Below are 17,343 nucleotides of genomic sequence, written 5' to 3' on the forward strand. Positions count from 1 at the left end.
CTGGGTTGCATTCTAAGACCAAACCCAGAAGGTTGCAGGGTGGGTGGTTACCTATGCGGAGTGATGTCACAGGCCCAGGGGTACCCCTCCCCATGCGGGTAACCAGGGAGCTCACACGTGCATGGTTTTCTTAGGGTGAGAGGAAAGTTACCGGATTTAGCAAACAGAAATACAGGAGGCTCTGAATTTCAGATAGCACTTTAAAAGATTATTTTGTACATTGAGAGGCCGAGGCAGGTGGACTGCTTGAGGTCAGGAGTTCAAGACCAGCCTGGCTAACGTGGTGAAACCGTTTCTACTAAAAATTAGCCAGGCATGGTGGCTCATGCCTGTAGTCCCAGCTAGTCAGGAGGCTGAGGCAGGAGAATCACTTGAACCCAGAAGGTGCAGGTTGGAGTGAACCGAGATCGTGTTACCGCATTCCAGACTGGGTGACAGAGCCAGACTCCGTCTAAAAATAAATAAATAAATAAAAAGGATTATTTTATACAGTATTTTATCTAGCAGCCTGAGATCAGAGTGCCTAGCAGAACAGTTATTTCTCCAGTCCTGAAAGGGAGGCAGGGGTGGGCAACCCCCTATGCGTGCCCTTGCCTTGTGTGGAGGCACCGTGGATATATGGGTAGAGGTGACATCGAGGCCAACTTGAGTCCAGCCCTGGCTCTGCCACTTACTCAGCAGAGTCCCTTGAAGGACTGGTGACACATGTCCACACCAGTCATGCTGACGCTCAAGGCTCCGCAGGCGGCAATTCAGCAGTGGCTAGCTTTGCCTTGCTTCCCAGCCCCTGGGTGCCATCCAGGGGATGCACAGCCGTCCTGCTGTGTCAGGGGTGGTGTTGGGACCAGGCTGGGACCTGGGTGACCCTCTGAAGCACCCTCTCTGCCCCAGGACCTATCGGGCCCATGAAGAAGGTGCTGGTTGACAACCCTAAGAACCGGATGCTGCTCATTGAGAACCTTCGGGAGTCCCAGCCCTACCGCTACACGGTGAAGGCGCGCAATGGGGCCGGCTGGGGGCCCGAGCGGGAGGCCATCATCAACCTGGCCACCCAGCCCAAGAGGCCCATGTCCAGTGAGTGGTGGGCAGGGAGGTGAGGGGCAGACCGGGTAGGGGGACAGAGGGCAGCAGCCAGGGCCCTGGCTCATTCCCCTGCCCTGCAGTCCCCATCATTCCTGACATCCCTATCGTGGACGCCCAGAGCGGGGAGGACTACGACAGCTTCCTTATGTACAGCGATGACGTTCTACGCTCTCCATCTGGCAGCCAGAGGCCCAGCGTCTCCGATGACACTGGTGAGTGGAGACCCGGGACCCACAAGAGGACAGTGGGGGTCTTGGGTACAGAGTGAGTCCGCTGGGTCCAGAGAGGGCAAAGGGGCCAGCAACTAGAGGACATGGAGGTTAAGACAGCCTTGGACAAATGCAATGGTGTGCACATCTGTGCACAGGGCACACGAACCAGTGCCTGGGGGCAAGACACACACAGCCTTGTGCAAGCACACATGAGTTCATGCCCACGGGACCACGAAGAAACACAGCTTCACAACTTGAAGGTTCACCAGCTGTGCCATGCACACAGGACACTCAGGCCACCCCCCAGGGGCAGGCCTGGCCCAGGAGCCCTGGGCAGCCACCAGGCGGCCACCTGGCAGGGGTAGGGGAGCCAAGGGGACAAGAACACCCCCCAACAGCTCTGTTCTTCCTCCTTGATTCCCAGCACAAAGTGGTACAGAGCCCTTAGCTGGGCCTCCTGAGTGCTCAGTGTCAGCTCTGGCTCCACCTGTGGGACATCAGATGAATCACTTATCCTTTCCGTGCCTCAGTTTTCTGCTCTGTATAATGGGATATCAATCACACAGTACCATGAGTGGAAAAACCTCTGGGGCACGTATATCATTTGTATTTTCTTCCATCCCTGCCTATGCCTCAAGCTGCCCCCAGTGAACACATACTGGCCCCCACGGGGCTCAGCTTGGGCTTAAGGAGCCATTTTGAGGGGTTCAGTTGGAGCCCAGCTGGTGTGACTCTAGAACCCCAGCTCAGCTGCTTCTAACACTACCTGCGAAGCACTCGGTGGCTTGTGGAACGGTCCCTGGGAGGCAGGCAGGGGCAAGATTCCTCTCTCCATTGTACAAACGGGAAACTGAGTCTCGGAGAGGTTAAGTAAAGCAAGGGAGACCTCACAGCTGGTGACAGAGCCCAGACTTCCCCCAGGTCTCCTGGCGGGTCCGGGGGTCTCTCCTCCCCAGCTGTGCCAAGGCTGCACTCGCTCATCTGGAAAGCCTCCAGCCGCGCGAGGGTTTCACCTGCCGCGGCCTTCCCGATCCGGCGGTGCGCATCTACCCCCGCCCCCAACACACACCCCGGGATCCCGGGAGCCGGAGACGGGCTCCCCTCGCAGCGCCTCCTGCCTTCCCCCGCCTGGCCCTGCTCGGCCCGGCGCCCCCCGGCGGTGCCAACGCGGCCCTTCGTTGTTCCCAAGGCTGCGGCTGGAAGTTCGAGCCCCTGCTGGGGGAGGAGCTGGACCTGCGGCGCGTCACGTGGCGGCTGCCCCCGGAGCTCATCCCGCGCCTGTCGGCCAGCAGCGGGCGCTCCTCCGACGCCGAGGCGCCCCACGGGCCCCCGGACGACGGCGGCGCGGGCGGGAAGGGCGGCAGCCTGCCCCGCAGTGCGACACCCGGGCCCCCCGGAGGTGACAGGCTCACCCGCCGCCCGATCCGCGCCCACCCAGCCTCACTCGCGCCCGCGGGCCTGGGGACCTGGGGTGGGCGTCTGCGCTGCCTCGGGGGCCTCAGTTTCAGCCAGGCCGGGGCCTTGGCGGCTGGGAGCACAGCTGCTCAGAGGCAGGGCCCAGTGCCGGGGGACGCGTGAGGCAGGCACTTGGGCCCTTACGGTGCCTGCCTGGCCAGGGGGTGCAAATTCAGAAGTCTGCCCGGGAAGCGGACCCTGGCACCCAAGTACACCCCTCAGGGGCCTCAAAGGACAGGAGGGAAGGCTTGGGGATCTCCCCAGGGCAGGGCTGACTGCAGGGGCAGCAAATCCCCCGCCACCGCCAGGGTCGGCAGTGCTCACACCGATATAGTGGCCGGCTAGAGGACATGGGCTGTGGAAGCCTAGGTGGCCCTTGGGCTCCTCCAGGGACAGAGGGCCTCTATCCCTAGTGGTCTGAGGAAAACTGGTTGTATTTAAGCAAAAGCCACCCAGAGGGTGGGTGACCAGGAATGTGCAGGGCCCAGCCTGCCCCACGGGGCCCGGGTCTGGGGCAGGCCTGACCAAGGGACCCTGCTTTCCCCGCGCAGAGCACCTGGTGAATGGCCGGATGGACTTTGCCTTCCCGGGCAGCACCAACTCCCTGCACGGGATGACCACGACCAGCACTGCTGCCTATGGCACCCACCTGAGCCCACACGTGCCCCACCGCGTGCTAAGCACATCCTCCACCCTTACACGGGACTACAACTCGCTGACCCGCTCGGAACACTCACACTCGACCACACTGCCCAGGGACTACTCCACCCTCACCTCCGTCTCCTCCCACGGTGAGTGACCTCAGCCAACCCTGCCTCTCCCACTAACCCTTCCTCTCTTCCAGCTCCTGGAGCCTCGGGCTTCTGTCTGCTGTCCCCACCGCCCATTCTCCAACATACACACATGCACACATGCACGCGCGCACGTACACACACGCACGCACGCACGTACACACATGCACGCATGTACACACACATGCACGCACGCACACACATGCACGCACGTACACACATGCACACGCGTACACACATGCACGTACACACATGCACGCACGCACACACGTACACACATGCATGCACACTCCCTGCTCCTCTCACTCTTGTTTTGTCCTGCCCTAGGCCTCCCTCCCATCTGGGAACACGGGAGGAGCAGGCTTCCGCTGTCCTGGGCCCTGGGGTCCCGGAGTCGGGCTCAGATGAAAGGGTTCCCCCCTTCCAGGGGCCCACGAGACTCTATAATCCTGGCTGGGAGGCCAGCAGCGCCCTCCTGGGGCCCAGGTAGTACAGGGGTGGCCATCCTCTCTCCACAGCTGTCCTGCTCCATCTGTCATCCAGCCACCATAGCAGCCGCCAGCTGTGCCCACTGCTTCTCCTCCATTCCATCCACAGGACCCCCGCCTGCCCACAGGCGCTAACCACCTGCCCTGCCATCAGTGCTGATGCCTAACTCTGCCTCTGCCCTTCCAGGGGGCGGGGCTGGGGCTGGGGCAGGAGAGGGGCCAGGCCAGCTGAGCAGTTGAGGGGGTGGAGCTGGCAGACTCACGGGGCTCACCCTCTCTTGGCACAAGCAGGGCCCGCACCCTGCTGGAGGATGTGCAGTAGGTGCTGGGCAGCCTGGACAGGGTGTTGCAGGGTGAGTGAGTTGTCCAGCCAGCGGTCAGTGTAGACATGCCAGCTGAGGGAGGGAGGTCAGGGGGCAGCACCGTGACTCCCACTGAGACCCTAGCCCCTGCATCTCTGGCTGACTGTGGCCTCCTGTCCCCAGACTCTCGCCTGACTGCTGGTGTGCCCGACACGCCCACCCGCCTGGTGTTCTCTGCCCTGGGGCCCACATCTCTCAGAGTGAGCTGGCAGGAGCCGCGGTGCGAGCGGCCGCTGCAGGGCTACAGCGTGGAGTACCAGCTGCTGAACGGCGGTGAGGCATGGTGGCTGCCAGGCTGCGGGGTGCAGCCCTGCAAGGCCTGCCCCCAGTGTGACACATAGGGCACCTCAGCTGTGTCAGGAACCCACCCAAGTCCCTTGAGCGCTAAAACCCCCATCCAGCCTGAGAGGGTCTCCCACCCCATTCTCCACCCCACTTTTTTGCCTCCCCTCTTCTGAGGTCTCACCCACCTCCCTGGGCCTCTCTCCTGGTCATTCTCTGCTAGGTTTTGCCTAACAAGGCCTCTCTGGGCTGGGATCCTAGGGCCTCTGCTGGCTTGAGATGCCTTTGGGGGAACAAGGAAGTGGCACTTCCCTGGGCAGGCACATTCAAAGCAGCATGACCAGGATGCAGGATTTTACCCAAACATGAGTGGGATTACGGGCTCCGCTCTTGTGTAGTACACAATCTGAACAACCAGCCATACCATACTGTACCCAACCTGTACCCGAACCACAGCTAGTCCTGGGTGGGTGATAACCAGGTCTCGATGGCAGCTTAGGGACGAGGGGGATCAGGCCAGGGGTGGGAGTAACACTGCACTACTGTCTGCCCCACCTGACCCCCCAGGTGAGCTGCATCGGCTCAACATCCCCAACCCTGCCCAGACCTCGGTGGTGGTAGAAGACCTCCTGCCCAACCACTCCTACGTGTTCCGCGTGCGGGCCCAGAGCCAGGAAGGCTGGGGCCGAGAGCGTGAGGGCGTCATCACCATTGAATCCCAGGTGCACCCGCAGAGCCCACTCTGTCCCCTGCCAGGTGAGTTGCCTCCCCCAGCCCCACAGCTGCCCCCATCATACCCACCACCCACCCACACGCTGATGCTCTTCCTCTGCTGCCCCCAGGCTCCGCCTTCACTTTGAGCACTCCCAGTGCCCCAGGCCCACTGGTGTTCACTGCCCTGAGCCCAGACTCGCTGCAGCTGAGCTGGGAGCGGCCACGGAGGCCCAATGGGGATATCATTGGCTACCTGGTGACCTGTGAGATGGCCCAAGGAGGAGGTGCTGCCCACCCCGGGGGCAGGAGTGGCCAGGGGAGGGGTAGAGAGGGGGCCGCAGAGGCTGAAGGCATCTTCCCTGCTCAGGGCCAGCCACCACATTCCGGGTGGATGGAGACAGCCCCGAGAGCCGGCTGACCGTGCCGGGCCTCAGTGAGAACGTGCCCTACAAGTTCAAGGTGCAGGCCAGGACCACTGAAGGCTTCGGGCCAGAGCGCGAGGGCATCATCACCATAGAGTCCCAGGATGGCGGTAGGCACCTGTCCTTTCCTTCACCCCCACCCCTCCTTGGGCCGTGCCTTCTCCTGGCACCACCCTCTGACTGGCCGATCTGCCCACCCCAGGACCCTTCCCGCAGCTGGGCAGCCATGCCGGGCTCTTCCAGCACCCGCTGCAAAGCGAGTACAGCAGCATCACCACCACCCACACCAGCGCCACCGAGCCCTTCCTAGTGGGTGAGCACTGAGGGCTGGGGGATCCCGGCTCTCCTGGGACAGGGAGCTAGCAGAGGGAGAAGGGTAGACCCCAAGCCAGGTCATCTAATGCCTCCTCCTCCACAGACGGGCTGACCCTGGGGGCCCAGCACCTAGAGGCAGGTGGCTCCCTCACCCGGCATGTGACCCAGGAGTTTGTGAGCCGGACGCTGACCACCAGCGGAACCCTCAGCACCCAGGTGGACCAACAGTTCTTCCAAACCTGACCGCACCCTGCCCCACCCCCGCCATGTCCCACTAGGCGTCCTCCCGACTCCTCTCCTGGAGCCTCCTCAGCTACTCCATCCTTGCACCCCTGGGGGCCCAGCCCAACCACATGCACAAAGCAGGGGCTAGGTGTCTCCTGGGAGGCATGAAGAGGGCAAGGTCCCTCCTCTGTAGGCCCAAACCTATTTGTAACCAAAGAGCTGGGAGCAGCACAAGGACCCAGCCTTTGTTCTGCACTTAATAAATGGTTTTGCTACTGCTAGGCCCTGCCTTGCCCATTCTTCTGGGGCCTGAGAGGTGCTCCCCTAGGGTAGGGGAGCGGTTCTGACATCCCCCATTCTCTGACACCCAAACATACACCCACCTCTAGAGGAGGCAGGTACCACGTTGGAGGCACAAGTTTATTGAGCACCCGGATATGGAAGACGGCACCGGGCACAGAGCCGTGGGACTGGCCTGCAGGCCCCGCACCCTCACCGTGTGCTGTCCTGGGAGTGCCTCACAAGCACAGCACCTTGGCTCCATCGGCTGCTTGAGAGAGGTAGAAGGTGGCAGTCCCGCCATAGTGCTCCTGTAAGAGGCGGGCTGGAGGTGAGTGGCAGGGCCCCGGGAAGCTGCCGCTCCTGCCCGCCCAGGCCCTGGTGCCCGCCCACCTGGATGTGCCGCATGGCGTGGGGAGCAGCGGAGGCCTCCAGCAGTGTCACCGTGCAGCCACCGAAGCCACCGCCCGTCATGCGGCTGCCATAAACCCCAGGCACAGCGAGCGCAGCCTCCACCAGCTGGTCCAGCTCCGGGCAGCTCACCTCATAGTCGTCTCTGCAGAGAAGATATCGAAGGGGTGGGCCTGGGGCCGGCCTGTGCCCGGCAGGAGCGGGGTGCCCAGAGGGCCTCACCTGAGTGAGCGGTGGCTCTCCACCATGAGGCGGCCAAAGGCTCTGTAGTCGCCACGTCTCAGGGCGGCCGCTGCCTGGGCCGTGCGCCGAATCTCCCCCACCACGTGCCGGGCCCGCCGGAAGCCCTCTTTGCTCACCAGGTCCCGGGCAGCTGTGGAGGAAAAAGGAGTCAGCAGCCGCCGTCTCACTGCCTGGGGCCCCGACGCCTGTGAGGACCAGCAGGCGGTGATGGCAGTGGCCCTGGCTGGACAGTGAAAGGTGGGAGGCCGTGGGGGCAGGGCAGCCTGGCTCTCTCAGGCGTGGGTCTGAAGAGCCCCTTTATCACAGTGCCTCCTTCCCCGACTGTAAAATGGGACACCTTGGTCCTTCAGGGAGCAGTGAGGATTGAAACAATCCATGCTTTCCAAGGTGAGTGCTGCCCTCAAGAGGCCGCCACAGAGCAGGAGGAGAAGAAATTCTGCTGAGCCACATGGAGCCTCCAAGGCTAGAGCTCCAGAAGAGGGGGCAGGAGCAGCCAGGGACCAGCAGGCTGTCCCATCTGGCTGGAGCTGAGGCTGGAGGGGTACCTGGGTCAGTACCAGTACTGACTCAGTGTACTGCGCCCGGCCAAACCCGCAGGTTTAAGGGGGAAGGTTGTTAGGGTAGGTGGCATGGCGGAATAGCCCTCTATTCCGCAAGTGGATTCAAAGGACTGAGAAATGAATGGGTGGGCGCGGTGGCTCACACCTGTAATCCCAGCATTTTGGGAAGCCGAGGCAGGCAGATTGCCTGAGGTCAGGAGCTCGAGACCAGCCTGGCCAACATGGCGAAACCCCGTCTCTACTAAAAATACAAAAGTTAGCCGGGCATCGTCGCAGGCGCCTGTAATCCCAGCTACTCAGGAGGCTGAGGCAGGAGAATTGCTTGAACCTGGAAGGTGGAGGTTGCAGTGAGTGGAGATCATGCCACTACACTCCAGCCTGGGTGACAGAGTGAGGCTCCCTCTCAGAAAAAAAAAAAAAAAAAGAAAGAAATGAATGGAAATGAGACAGTGGATGGTGTTTTAGGAGGGAAGAAAACTGAGCATGTCTTGGAGGCTGAGGGAAGGAGCCAGGCAGCCAGGCAGGGGATGGAAGGAGAGGGATTACAGCTTCTAGGGCAGGACTCTGGAGGAGGCAGGGTGAGCTGCTCCTAGGCAGAAGGAGACCTGGAGGAGGGGTAAGGACAGGCTGGGGTAGGGAGGAGGGACCAACTTGTTCCAGTGTGGAAACCTTGGCCAAGGACATCTGCACAGAGCAGGCAGGGCAGGTCTGAGCGCTGCTCTGGAGAACGTGACACAGTTCGCAAAGGAAAAGGACAGGGAGGTCCCTCGGAGCTGTCTAGTGTCCCTGAGATAGGCACACCTACACTGCCAGGAAGGAACAACTCAGTGTGGGCAGCACGGCCAGCCAGTCAAGAGCATGGGCCCTGGAGCTAATCTGTCCAGATGGGGTTCAGATCCCAGCACTGCCTCTCATTGTAGATTCCCCCATCAAAAATATGACAACTATGGTAACAGAATGTGCTTTACAGAGTTTTGGGGGGAATTAAATGAGTTAATATTGATAATGACCTTAAAACTGTCCGATAGACTGCCTTCCTGGCCATGTGTAGCAGGAGCCTTAAGGATACTTGTATCTTTTTTGTTTTGGAGACAGGGCCTCACTCTGAGGCCCAGGCTGGAGTGCCATGGTGCAATCACAGCTCACTGCAGTCTCAACCTCCTGGGCTCAAGCGATCCTCCCACCCCAGCTTCCTAAGTAGCTAGGACTACAGGCACACACCACCACGCCTCGCTAATTTTTGTATTTTTTTAGAGATGGGATTTTGCCATGTTGCCCAGGCTGGTCTCGAATTCCTGAGCTCAATCAATCTGCCCACCTTGGCCTCCTAAAGTGCTGGGATTACAGGCACAGACGTGAGCCACCACACCCAGCCTACAATACTTGTGTCTCTTGACTCTGTAATCCTACTCCTAAGAATCCATTCCTAAGAAACTATTAAGAGAATGCAGATAGGCCAGGCGTAGTGGCTCACGCCTGTGTCTGTAATCCCAGTACTTTGGGAGGCCAAGGCAGGCGGATCACTTGAGGTCAGGAGTCCAAGACCAGCCTGGCCAATATAGTGAAACCCAGTCTCTACTAAAAATACAAAAAAAAAATTAACTCGCTGTGGTGGCATGCGCCTGTAGTCCCAGCCACTCCAGAGGCTGGGGCAGGAGAATTGCTTGAACCCTGAAGACGGAGGTTGCAGTGAGCCGAGATCACGCCACTGCGCTCCAGCCTGGGCTACAGAGCAAGACTCAGTCTCAAAGAAAAAAAAGAGAATGCAGATAAACCGGGTGCCTTTAGTTGCAGCTACCGAGGAGACTAGGTGAGAAGATTACTTGAGCCCAAGAGTTCAGGTCCAGCCTGGGCAACATAGCAGAACCCATCTCTTTAAAAAATAAAAAAGATGGCCGGGCGCAGTGGCTCATGCCTGTAATCCCAGTACTTTGGGAGGCTGAGGCGGGCAGATCACCAAGTCAGGAGTTCACGACCAGCCCGACCAACATGGTGAAACCTCATCTCTACTAAAAATACAAAAATTAGCCGGGTATGGTGGCACATGCCTCTAATCCTAGCTACTCAGGAGACTGAGGTAGGAGAATCACTTGAACCTGGGAGGCAGAGGTTGCAGTGAGCCGAGATCGTGCCACTGCACTCCAGCCTGGGTGACAGAGCAAGATTCTGTCTCAAAAAAAAAAATAAATAAATAAATAATAAAAAAGATATATAAAAAAAGTTAATCACAGTGTGAGGTGTATCAGAAAACAGTTAAGTAAATGACAGAGCACCTGAATGCTAAAATATTGTGGAGCTTTAAAGAGCCACACGTAGGCCAGGTGCGGTGGCTCACACATGTAATCCCAGCAAGTTGGGAGTCTGAGGAGGGCGGATCACGAGGTCAGGAGTTAGAGACCAGCCTGGCCAACATGAAACCCCGTCTCTACTAAAAATATAAAAATTGGCTGGGCGTGGTGGTGGGTGCCAGTAATCCCAGTTACTCAGGAAGCTGAGGCAGGAGAATCATTTGAACCCCGGAGGTGGAGGATGCAGTGAGCCGAGATCGCGCCACTGCACTCCAGCCTGGGCAACAGAGCAAGACTCCGTCTCACCAGAAAAAAAAAAAAAAAAGAGCCACACTGAGATGTGCCTTTCATGGCATAGGATAAGATAGGGTTCTGGGTTCTGAGATTATGTTTAGTTAAAAAAAAAAAAAAAAAAGACCAGCGATATGGCTCACGCCTGTAATCCCAGCACTTTGGGAGGCTGAAGCGGGAGGATCACCTGAGGTCAGGCATTTGAGACCAGCCTGGCCAACATGGTGAAACCCCAGTCTCTACTAGAACTGTAAAAAATTTGCCAGGCGTAGTGGTGGGCGCCTGTAGTTCCAGCTACTCGGGAGGCTGAGGCAGGAGAATCACTTGAACCTGGGAGGCAGAGGTTGCAGTGAGCTGAGATTGCGCCATTGCACTCCAGCATGGGTGACAAGACCAAAACTCTGTGTCCAAAAAAAAAAAATATGGCAAATGGGCTGGGCGCAGTGGCTCATGCCTATAATCCCAACACTTTGGGAGGCCAAGGCAGGAGGACCACTTGAGGCCAGAGTTCAAAATCAGCCTGGGCAACATTGCAAGACCGTCTTTACAAAGATAAAAATTAGCCGGGCATGGTGGCACACCTGTTATCTCAGCTACTTGGAAGGCTGAGCTGGGAGGATCCCTTGAGCTCAAGAGTTCAAGTTTGCAGTAAGCTATGATCACACCACTACACTCCAGCTTCGGCAACAGAACGAGACCCTGCCTCTTAAAGAAAAGGGGGTGGGGGCAAGTGATGATATATTACATATACTCAGCTTTGAATACAGATGTGGAAAAATACTGAAAGGAAACGTGAAAATGTCAGCAGTGGCTATCTCTGGGTAGTGGTCTTATAGCTTATTATTTTCTACTTTGTACTTTTCTACATTTTCCCCAATGGAAACATGATTTTTCTGATTAGATAAGACCATTTTAGGATTTCAAGCAGCCCTGCTGAGAGTGGAACCCTGGGTTTGCAGTGTTTGAAGGGACTGGGAAGAGCATGGCAGAAGGTCCTGGAAATCGGGGTCCCAGGCAGGGTCAAGGCCACACTGAGGCGCCAGCAGGGAGCAGAGCCGCCTCCAGGACAGAGCACCCTGGCAGTTCTCACCCTCTAGCTCTTCCAGTTGCACCTCCCGGAGGCTTTCCTTGCCTAGCGCCCGGGCCACTTCTTCACACTGGCGCCGCCGCACAGGGTACTCGCTGGAAGCCAGGGAGTGGCGGACATTAGAGTTGGTGATGAGCACGGCCAGCTTGGGGTCCGAGAGTGGCACCAGGCTTGTCTCCAAGGACCTGGGGTGGAGTTACAATGGGGGAGATGATGAGGCCAAGCGTGTGCTTGCTGCGCCAGGCAGTGGGCACACTCCACCCAGGAGCTCCGGAGTGCAGGGCAGGAGGGGACGAGGGGAGCGAGCCCAACCTGCAGTCAATGAGCAGCGCGTGGCCTTTCTGTCCCATAAGTGAGATGAACTGGTCCATGATGCCACAGGGCATCCCTGCGAAGCTGTGCTCGGCCTGCTGACACACCTGGGCGCGGGCAGCTATTGTGCCCGAGTCTGCAGTACAGGGTGAGGTGGGGAGGCTAGGGCTGGTGGGAGCAGCAGTGGCTCCAATGACACTCCAGAGAGATTCTCTACCACCCCCTCCATAAGGCATAGTAGAAGCTGGGACCACCTGGAGACCTCAGGGAAGGAGGGCTGGGTCAGGGCTGGGGCCTAGCTGGTACCTGGACAGAGCTGCTGGAGGAAGGTGTACGTGGCCACTTCCAAGGATGCTGAGCTGGACAGGCCACCCCCCAGGGGCACTGAGCTGACCACCACTGCACTGAAGCCAGGGAGGGGGGCAGCTGCAGGGGAAAGAACAGGTGATGGTAAGAGGGGCTGCCTGGGAGGATGGCACAGGAAGGGCACGTGTCCTGGTAGGAAGGGCAGCAACGGCCTAGCAGCTGTTTCTAGGGTGTGTGTCTCAGTTGTCAGAAGCCACCAACCTGCTGGGCCAATGGACCCACTGCCCTCCATTTTCCCACCCTCTGAGGTTGCTGGGACACTTCTAATTGTCCTCCTGGTTTAGGGCTCTGGAGGGAAAAAAGGCTGGGGTTTGAATCCTGGCTCCTCCAATCAGGTCATGGGAAACCCAGGGCAAGTTCCCAACCTTCTGGGGGCATCAGTGTCCTCATCTGTACAATGGGATGCTCTACTCTGCAAGCCTTCCCCACAGTGTATCAGACAAATGAATGGGCTCTATGGCTGTGAGGTGGCACTCCTAGTATCAGTGAGGACTTGGCTCAGGCCTGGGCCCCATACCTGGGTAGTACTGAATCACTCCCTTTACATAGTTGGCCCACCGAGGAGTCCCAGGCTCCAGGGAGCGCAGGGCTGTGGGCAGTGGAAACTGCAGCCGCTGGGGCTCATCGGCACCCTCAGAGGTGGTGAGGAGAGACACCAGCCCATCCTTGCGGGGGCTGCCCACCAGCACCGTCATGAGCTCCAGAGCCTGGCAGGAGAGACAAGCAGTACGTGAGGCTTCCGCCAGCTGGTGGAGTAAGCCTCTCCAATGACACCGCCTCCAGCGGAGGTTCTGATGCCTCCACAGTCATCAGGTTCTGAACCTCCAGGTTCAGCTTCGCAGGGAAGATCCTGAGCGCCAGCTGGCCTTGGGGGCTTGAGCCCTGCCCCCTTAGGTCTTCAGGGGCGGGGCGGCTGCAGCTGGAGCACAGACCTGGACTCTGCCCTGAGCTGTGGGGCAAGGGGGAGAGCTAGCCCAAAGGGAAAACAGATCACCGGAGCTCCAAAGCCTTTACATTTTGGGGTGGCTCTGGACATCCTGTACCTGTGCACTCCCCAAGCTGCAGATGGGGCGGAAAGCGCCCCACGCTGAAAGCTGTGAGTCCTCACTCCCAAGTCGCAGCCCCGCCAAGAACCTGCTGTGTGACCTCCAGCAGTTCACTGGGCCTCTCTAGGCCTCAGTTTCCTCCTCTGTAAATTGAACGGGCTGGGCCAGAAGGCTACGTTCGCCCAGGTCTGTGGTTGGGGCCCCACGGTGGCCGGAGGCGCGGAGTGTCCCCTTCTGCGTGGCACACAGGGCCTCACAGTTTAAGAGGAACATGCTCCCAGGTTGAAGGTGAGGAGCCCCAGCCCCCAGAGGGCGGGCTTGAGCGAAGAGGCGGCCGCGCACCCTCTCCCGGCCACTTCCTCGCTTCCTCCCTTCCAACGTGGGGAACAGCCCGTCCCGAGGACTCTTCCGTGCGCCGGTGCTCCAGGCGCAGCTGCCCGCCCCACATCTCCCGCGGGAAGAACTCGCCCCCAGCGCCCCCGAGGCCCGCCCTCCTCGGCGGCCGGGACAGGCGGCGGCGGGCTAGGGGCTCCCCGCGCAGCCCCTCACCATAGGCAGCACCAGGCCCTGGTTGTAGTCCGTGTGTTCCCCGATGAGGTTGACGCGGCCCGGCGCGGACACGGCCAGCTCGGGGTCGGCCCCGAACTCCTCCCGGAAGGCTCGCCGGGCCTCGGCCAGCAGCTCCGCGACCTGGGGCTGTCTCAAAGCAGCCATGACGCGCGCCTGCAGTCTGCACAGCTGCTCCGGCACAGCCCCGTCGGCGCGGGATGCTCGGGCGGGGCCACGCGCGGGGGTGCGCACATACCCGCCAGCCCCGCCCCGCGCCCGGACGCCCCGCCCCCAGACCTCAGCCGGTTCCGCCCCCACCCGCAACTCCCGTGGGAATCCAGCTGCTGGGTGGTGGATGGCAGGGGCTAATGGTGCCGGGTGGGATACAGCGCCCCCGATGGTGTCCTTCTCTCTGGACTTCGGGAAAAACCAATGGGCACTCACTAGAGTGAGAATAGCCCTGAGTGGCACTTGGCATGACTGGGATTTCTGAGTTGCCCTTCCCTGGCGCTGGTGACTTTCTATGTGCCTCACCACCCACCACCACCCACACAGCCAGAGCAATGGAGCCGGTACCCGGTTGACCTGGGATTCCCAAAGGGATCTCCTAGGTCCCCAGGGCCAGCAGCTGTGAGAGGTCATCAGCCTCTGATCACTGGTCTCCAAGAGGGTGTCCTGACACTCACTGTAAGTAGAGATAAAGACAGACAAGTTTGGGCCGGGCGCAGTGGCTCACACCTGTAATCCCAGCACTTTGGGAGGCCGAGGTGTGCAGATCACCTGAGGTCGGGAGTTGGAGACCAGCCTGACCAACATGGAGAAACCCCATCTCTACTAAAAAATACAAAATTAGCTGGGCATTACAGGCTCATGCCTGTAATCCCAGCTACTCGGGAGGCTGAGGCAGGAGAATCACTTGAACCTGGGAGGCGGAGGTTTCGGTGAGCTGAGATCACACCATTGCACTCCAGCCTGGGCAACAAGAGCAAAACTCTGTCTCAAAAAAAAAAAAAAAAAGACAAGTTTGGTGGTGACCAGAGAGTCAATTTTACAAGCTCATTTTCTAGGTAATATGGAACAGCTCCTAGAAGTGGAGAACTGGACTAGGGTGGCGGTGGCCAGCAGTGGGCCCAGCCCCTCCCTTAAGGACCTGCCACAGCTGTCCAGGTAGGTTGTGCTGTTGGCCCCAGCAGGCACTTCTTCAGCCCAGAAACCCTTGTCTCAGAGGCGTGGGCTTGTTCCCAGTCAGGCACTCTTGCTAGCCTGCATCCTAAACCTGCAGGCCGGCCCCAACTGCTGCCTTGATGCCTGTCCACAGCTGCCCACCCTACATGGAACTTTGAAACTGAAAGACTGAAATGTAAGCAGCTTGCTTGGGGTTAGGGTGGGAGTTGTGTGGGGAGTTATGGCCAGGGATGTAGCTTGGGGCCTGCTCAAGGGTGTGCCCAAAGAGTGGGGAACTGCATTCCAAGGGCAATTCTGAAAACTCTTAGAAGAAAACATAGGGGTACAGCTTTGTGACATTGGTTAGGCAATGTTTTTGTTTGTTTGGTTTTTATTTTTGAGACGGAGTTTCGCTCTTGTTGCCCAAGCTGGAGGGCAATGGCGCGATCTCAGCTTACTGCAACCTCTGCCTCCCGGGTTCAAGCGATTCTCCTGCCTCAGCCTCCCGAGTAGCTGGGATTACAGGCACGTGCCACCATGCCCGGCTAATTTTTTGTATTTTTAGTAGAGACTGGGGTTTCACCAGGTTAGCCAGGCTAGTCTGAAACTCCTGACCTCAGGTGATCCGCCCACCTTGGCCTCCCAAAGTGCTGGGATTACAGGCATGAGCCACCACACCCAGTCATGTTTTTTTATTTTTATTTATATACGTATTTATTTATTTGAGACAGAATCTTGCTCTGTTGCCCAGGCTGGAGTGCAGTGGCGCGATCTTGTCTCACTGCAATCTCCGCCTCCCAGGTTCAAGTGATTCTCCTGCCTCAGCCTCCCCAATAACTGGGATTACAGGCACCCTCCACCATGCCTGGGTAATTTTTGTAAAGGCAGGGTTTCACCATGTTGGCCAGGCTGCTCTCGAACTCCTGACCTCAAGTGATTTGCCTGCCTCAGCCTCCCAAAGTGCTGGGATACAGGCGTGAGCCAATGCGGCCAGGCAATGTTTTTTAAGATATGACATCAAAAGCACAAGTGACAACAGAAAAATAAACTGTACTTCATCAAAGTGAAATATTTTTTTGCAACAAAGAACTGTCACGCGCGTCCGTGTGAAGAGACCACCAAACAGGCTTTGTGTGAGCAACAAGGTTGTTTATTTCACCTGAGTGCAGGCGGGCTGAGTCTGAAAAGAGAGTCAGCAAAGGGTGGTGGATTATCATTGGTTCTTACAGGTTTTGGGATAGGTGGTGGAGTTAGGAGCAATGGTTTGCGGGCAAGGGGTGGATCTCACAAAGTACATTCTCAAGGGTGGGGAGAATTACAAAGAACCTTCTTAAGGGTAGGGGAGATTACAAAGTACATTGATCAGTTAGGTTGGGGCAGGAACAAATCACAATGGTGGAATGCCATCAGTTAAGGCTATTTTTACTTCTTTTGTGGATATTCAGTTGCTTCAGGCCATCTGGATGTATACGTGCAGGTCACAGGGGATATGATGGCTTAGTTTGGGCTCAGAGGCCTGACAAGAACACCATCAAGAAAGTGAAAAGACAACTCACAGAATGGAAGAAAGTACTTGCAAATCATATATATCTCAGGGGCTTGGAGTTTGAGACCAACTTGGGCAACGTGGGAAGACCTCACTGCTACCAAAAAAAAAAAAAAAAATTTAGCCAGGTTGGGTGGCACACACCTGCAGTCCCAGCTACTCAGAAGGTGAGAGACCCTGCGTCAAAGAAAAAAAAAACAAAGCAAAAGATTTCAAGAGACATTTTTCCAAATAATATAAATACAAATGGCCAATAAGCACATGAAAAGATGCTCAAAGGTCAGATGTGGTGGTTCATGCCTGTGATCCCACACTTTGGGAGACCGAGGTAGGCGAATCACTCGAGGGCAGGAGTTCAAGACCAGACCAGCCTGGCCAACGTGGTGAAACCCGTCTCTACTAAAAACACAAAAATTAGCCAGGCATGGTGGTGCACATGTGTAATGCCAGCTACTCGGGAGGCTGAGACACAAGAATCACTTGAACCCGGGGGATGGAGTTCACAGTGAACCAAGATCTCATCACTGCACTCCAGCCTAGGTGACAGAGCGAAACTTGGTCTCGGGGGGAAAAAAAATGATGTATCTATACAATAGAAATATTAATCCATAAAAAGAAATGAAGTACTGATACGTGTAACAAAATGGATGAAGCCTTCAAGAAAAAAATTAGCCGGGCGTGGTGGCAGGCACCTGTAGTCCCAGATACTCGGGAGGCTGAGGCAGGAGAATGGCGTGAACCCGGGAGGTGGAGCTTGCAGCGAGCGGAGATCGTGCCACTGCACTCCAGGCTGAGTGACAGAGCAAGACTCCATCTCAAAAAAAAAAATTAGCTGGGCATAGTGGAGGGCGC

At 57.8% G+C, this 17,343-nt stretch overlaps 2 protein-coding genes across 13 annotated transcripts in view; one reads left to right on the forward strand and one right to left on the reverse strand.

Moving 5' to 3' along the window:
• ITGB4 (integrin subunit beta 4) overlaps positions 1 to 6,630 on the forward strand; it is a 37,270-nt gene extending 30,640 nt beyond the window's left edge. For 5 of the 12 annotated variants that reach the window (XM_063655365.1, XM_063655364.1, XM_063655366.1 and 2 more), the window contains 9 exons: positions 892 to 1,074; positions 1,164 to 1,295; positions 3,302 to 3,541; positions 4,515 to 4,664; positions 5,241 to 5,429; positions 5,516 to 5,671; positions 5,755 to 5,919; positions 6,012 to 6,122; positions 6,228 to 6,630. In XM_063655365.1, coding sequence (XP_063511435.1) covers positions 892 to 1,074; positions 1,164 to 1,295; positions 3,302 to 3,541; positions 4,515 to 4,664; positions 5,241 to 5,429; positions 5,516 to 5,671; positions 5,755 to 5,919; positions 6,012 to 6,122; positions 6,228 to 6,367 — 1,466 coding nt within the window. In that variant the 3' untranslated portion in view covers positions 6,368 to 6,630. Of the gene's footprint in view, positions 1 to 891; positions 1,075 to 1,163; positions 1,296 to 2,484; positions 2,695 to 3,301; positions 3,542 to 3,868; positions 4,028 to 4,514; positions 4,665 to 5,240; positions 5,430 to 5,515; positions 5,672 to 5,754; positions 5,920 to 6,011; positions 6,123 to 6,227 lie in introns of all 12 variants that reach the window. The other 7 variants (XM_054458790.2, XM_054458787.2, XM_054458786.2 and 4 more) reach the window with 3 other exon arrangements.
• On the reverse strand, positions 187 to 14,040 carry GALK1 (galactokinase 1). Its single transcript, XM_054458795.2, has 9 exons — positions 13,782 to 14,040; positions 12,704 to 12,893; positions 12,127 to 12,246; positions 11,821 to 11,956; positions 11,512 to 11,693; positions 7,262 to 7,412; positions 7,022 to 7,184; positions 6,846 to 6,939; positions 187 to 451 (listed from the first exon to the last, which is right to left on the reverse strand). Exons 1-8 carry the CDS (start codon positions 13,944 to 13,946, stop codon positions 6,868 to 6,870), a joined length of 1,179 nt encoding a protein of 392 aa, XP_054314770.2. The 5' UTR covers positions 13,947 to 14,040; the 3' UTR covers positions 187 to 451; positions 6,846 to 6,867.
• Between the last annotated feature and the right edge of the window lie 3,303 nt (positions 14,041 to 17,343).

This window comes from Pongo pygmaeus, chromosome 19 (assembly GCF_028885625.2).
Source record: "Pongo pygmaeus isolate AG05252 chromosome 19, NHGRI_mPonPyg2-v2.0_pri, whole genome shotgun sequence".
NCBI lineage: Eukaryota > Metazoa > Chordata > Mammalia > Primates > Hominidae > Pongo > Pongo pygmaeus.

What these genes read in the sequence shown, in the direction of transcription:
- GALK1 (XM_054458795.2), bottom strand. Translation starts at nt 13,946, where the DNA reads ATGGCTGCTTTGAGACAGCCCCAGGTCGCGGAGCTGCTGGCCGAGGCC. An exon ending in AGGGCCTGGTGCTGCCTATG is followed by an intron (nt 12,894 to 13,781) that starts GTGAGGGGCTGC and finishes CTCTCCTGCCAG; the next exon opens with GCTCTGGAGCTCATGACGGT. An exon ending in GCGCTGCTCATTGACTGCAG is followed by an intron (nt 11,694 to 11,820) that starts GTTGGGCTCGCT and finishes ACTCCACCCCAG; the next exon opens with GTCCTTGGAGACAAGCCTGG.